General features: G+C 41.3%; 1 protein-coding gene across 1 annotated transcript in view; it reads right to left on the reverse strand.

Moving 5' to 3' along the window:
* Window positions 1–647: 647 nt before the first annotated feature.
* Window positions 648–2500, reverse strand: part of LOC119598100 (monocarboxylate transporter 9-like) — a 13099-nt gene continuing 11246 nt past the window's right edge. The window contains exon 6 of the mRNA XM_037947721.1: window positions 648–1450. Coding sequence (XP_037803649.1) covers window positions 1449–1450 — 2 coding nt within the window. The 3' untranslated portion in view covers window positions 648–1448. The remainder of the gene's footprint in view (window positions 1451–2500) is intronic.

A 2500-nucleotide genomic window follows, 5' to 3' on the forward strand; every position in this document is an offset into this window, starting at 1 on the left:
ACACACACACACACACACACACACACACACACACACACACACACACACACACACACACACACATATATATATATATATATATATATATATATATATATATATATATATATATATATATATATATATATGGGAGAGGTTGGAACATTTTTCACAAAAAGTCAAATTTGCTGAAATCTAACTGTATTTATTTGTTATCTCTATGCTCCTTAAAAACCTACATACATGGGCTACAGATTTATCACAAAAGTTCAGTAGAGAAACTGCACAGTATTGAGATGAAAATATTTTTGTGATCCCAGTCAAAATGTTCCAACCAGGCTGGAACATAAAATGGCGCGGGTTAGGACACACTTGTAAAAGAGGAGCATCCATGAATTATGTTGGCATTGGATCTTTTACCAATCCCTTTGCTTTTTTGAGTGTCTTACATGCAAAGGAATCACTATGGTTGGAACAAATTTGGTCCTGCTGTATAGCTAACCGCGCCCATAATTCTTTGTGACTGTCAGAAAAATACAAAAAAGACAGCTTTGTATTTCAATGATACATACATTGATAAGGTTACAAGTCTGATTAACCAAAATCAACAAATATATAATACATATACAAAATAAGACATAATTTGAGGTCAGAAGTTTATGAAGTAATAGTCTGCCTATTTTACTGAGCACATTAGACACCATATTGCAACTTGCTCACAATAAGCATGATAATTAGATCATAATTAACCCATTTACTCAAGTTTGTAGGCCGAAAGATCTACGGGGAACACAATTTTCTGTTGACAGTGCCTGGTACCGCCCATGCTAGATGGCTTTGGCAGAATGAAAATGACATCTTCCCTTTCATGTGTGAAGAGTTCAGCATCCTCAGGCATTGAGAACGTATAGCTGTCTTTCATAGGAAGACGTTTCATGATCTTTGATGTTATTGCATCATCATCATTGATGTCCAACATTAGTCCAACATAGTAGTGGACTACCCTCTTACCAGCGAATCGTATGAGGATGTAATCTCCAACCTTAGCTTCCGTAGGATTTCCAAGCATCTGGTTGTCTGCATTGCTGTCACAGTCAGAAGGTTCCTCCTCATCAGATGTCATGTCTGGCATGGTGTTGTTCTCGCTGCTTGTCTCCGATTCCTGCTCAAGGGCCTAGCTGCCTTTGTGTTCTTTTTGCCAGTTTTTGTACTGACTTTCTCTTTGCTGCTTCCTCTACAATATCCATCCATACTCTTCTAGTCTCACTTTGACAACTTCATTTTCTCGCTCTGTTTGACTGTTCGTATTTTTCAAACAGTATCTGCGGAGGGTTACATGAGGAATATTGAAATCTTTTGCCACAGCACGACATGGCCTTTTTGCTACAAGAACTTCATGAACTGCACGCTCCATCACATCTTTAGGGGTATTCCCATGGTTTGTTTTTCTCTTGTAATTGTGCATCTTTTTCTGTAAAGACAAGAGGGCAGTCCTGGTGATTCTGGATACAATAATGCCTAAATCTTTTAAAAAAGGTTTATCAAGAAGTCATCAGGCCGCGGTAGCCGAGTGGTTAGAGCATCGGACTCAAGACTGTCACAACGGCAATCTGAGTTCGAAGGTTCGAGTCACCGGCCGGCGCGTTGTTCCCTTGGGCAAGGAACTTCACCTCGATTGCCTACCTGGCCACTGGGTGGGCAAGCCAGCCCAAGTCAGTGCCGGTCCCAGAATCGGGTAAATAGAGATGGTGACTCGATAAAAAACACCAGGCGGAAGGCAACGGCAAACCACCGCTCTAAATTGCCAAGAAAATCATGGAAATCCACGATCGCCAATGTCCTTGTAGGATTTTTTATAACGGTAGGTTCATGTTTGAGCCGCCGTGGTCACAGCATGATACTTAATTGTATTTTTCATGTTATGATGCTCTTGGAGTGAGTACGTGGTAGGGTCCCCAGTTCCTTTCCACGGAGAGTGCCGGTGTTACCTTTTAGGTAATCATTCTCTCTATTTTATCCGGGCTTGGGACTAGCGCTGACTTGGGCTGGCTTATCCACCAAGCGGCTAGGCAGGCAATCGAGGTGAAGTTCCTTGCCCAAAGGAAGAACGCGCCGGCCGGTGACTCGAACCCTCGAACTCAGATTGCTGTCGTGCCAGTCTTGAGTCCGATGCTCTAACCACTCGGCCACCGCGGCCCTTGTAGGATAGGGCACTTAAAAAAAAAACCCTGCCCCAGACACATTCTTAGCCAGTGCATGGAATATTCACTTCATCCAATAAAATTCATGTGATCTTTTGTGTCTCATTCTAATTAGATATGTTAAATTAATAAACTGGCAAAAGGGTTTAATTTTGGCTCTTGCTATTACTGTATAAAATGGACATTTGCAACTCGCAAACAAATTACTCAAAAATGCAAAAATCAAACAAAACTTTCTCGAAATTGTGTTGCTTCCTGAACGATGGTGAATTCAATATGGTGGATGGATCGTATGAGAGGCTATTACATAATGGCAGCGC

This window comes from Penaeus monodon, chromosome 40, assembly GCF_015228065.2.
Source record: "Penaeus monodon isolate SGIC_2016 chromosome 40, NSTDA_Pmon_1, whole genome shotgun sequence".
NCBI classification, from domain to species: domain Eukaryota; kingdom Metazoa; phylum Arthropoda; class Malacostraca; order Decapoda; family Penaeidae; genus Penaeus; species Penaeus monodon.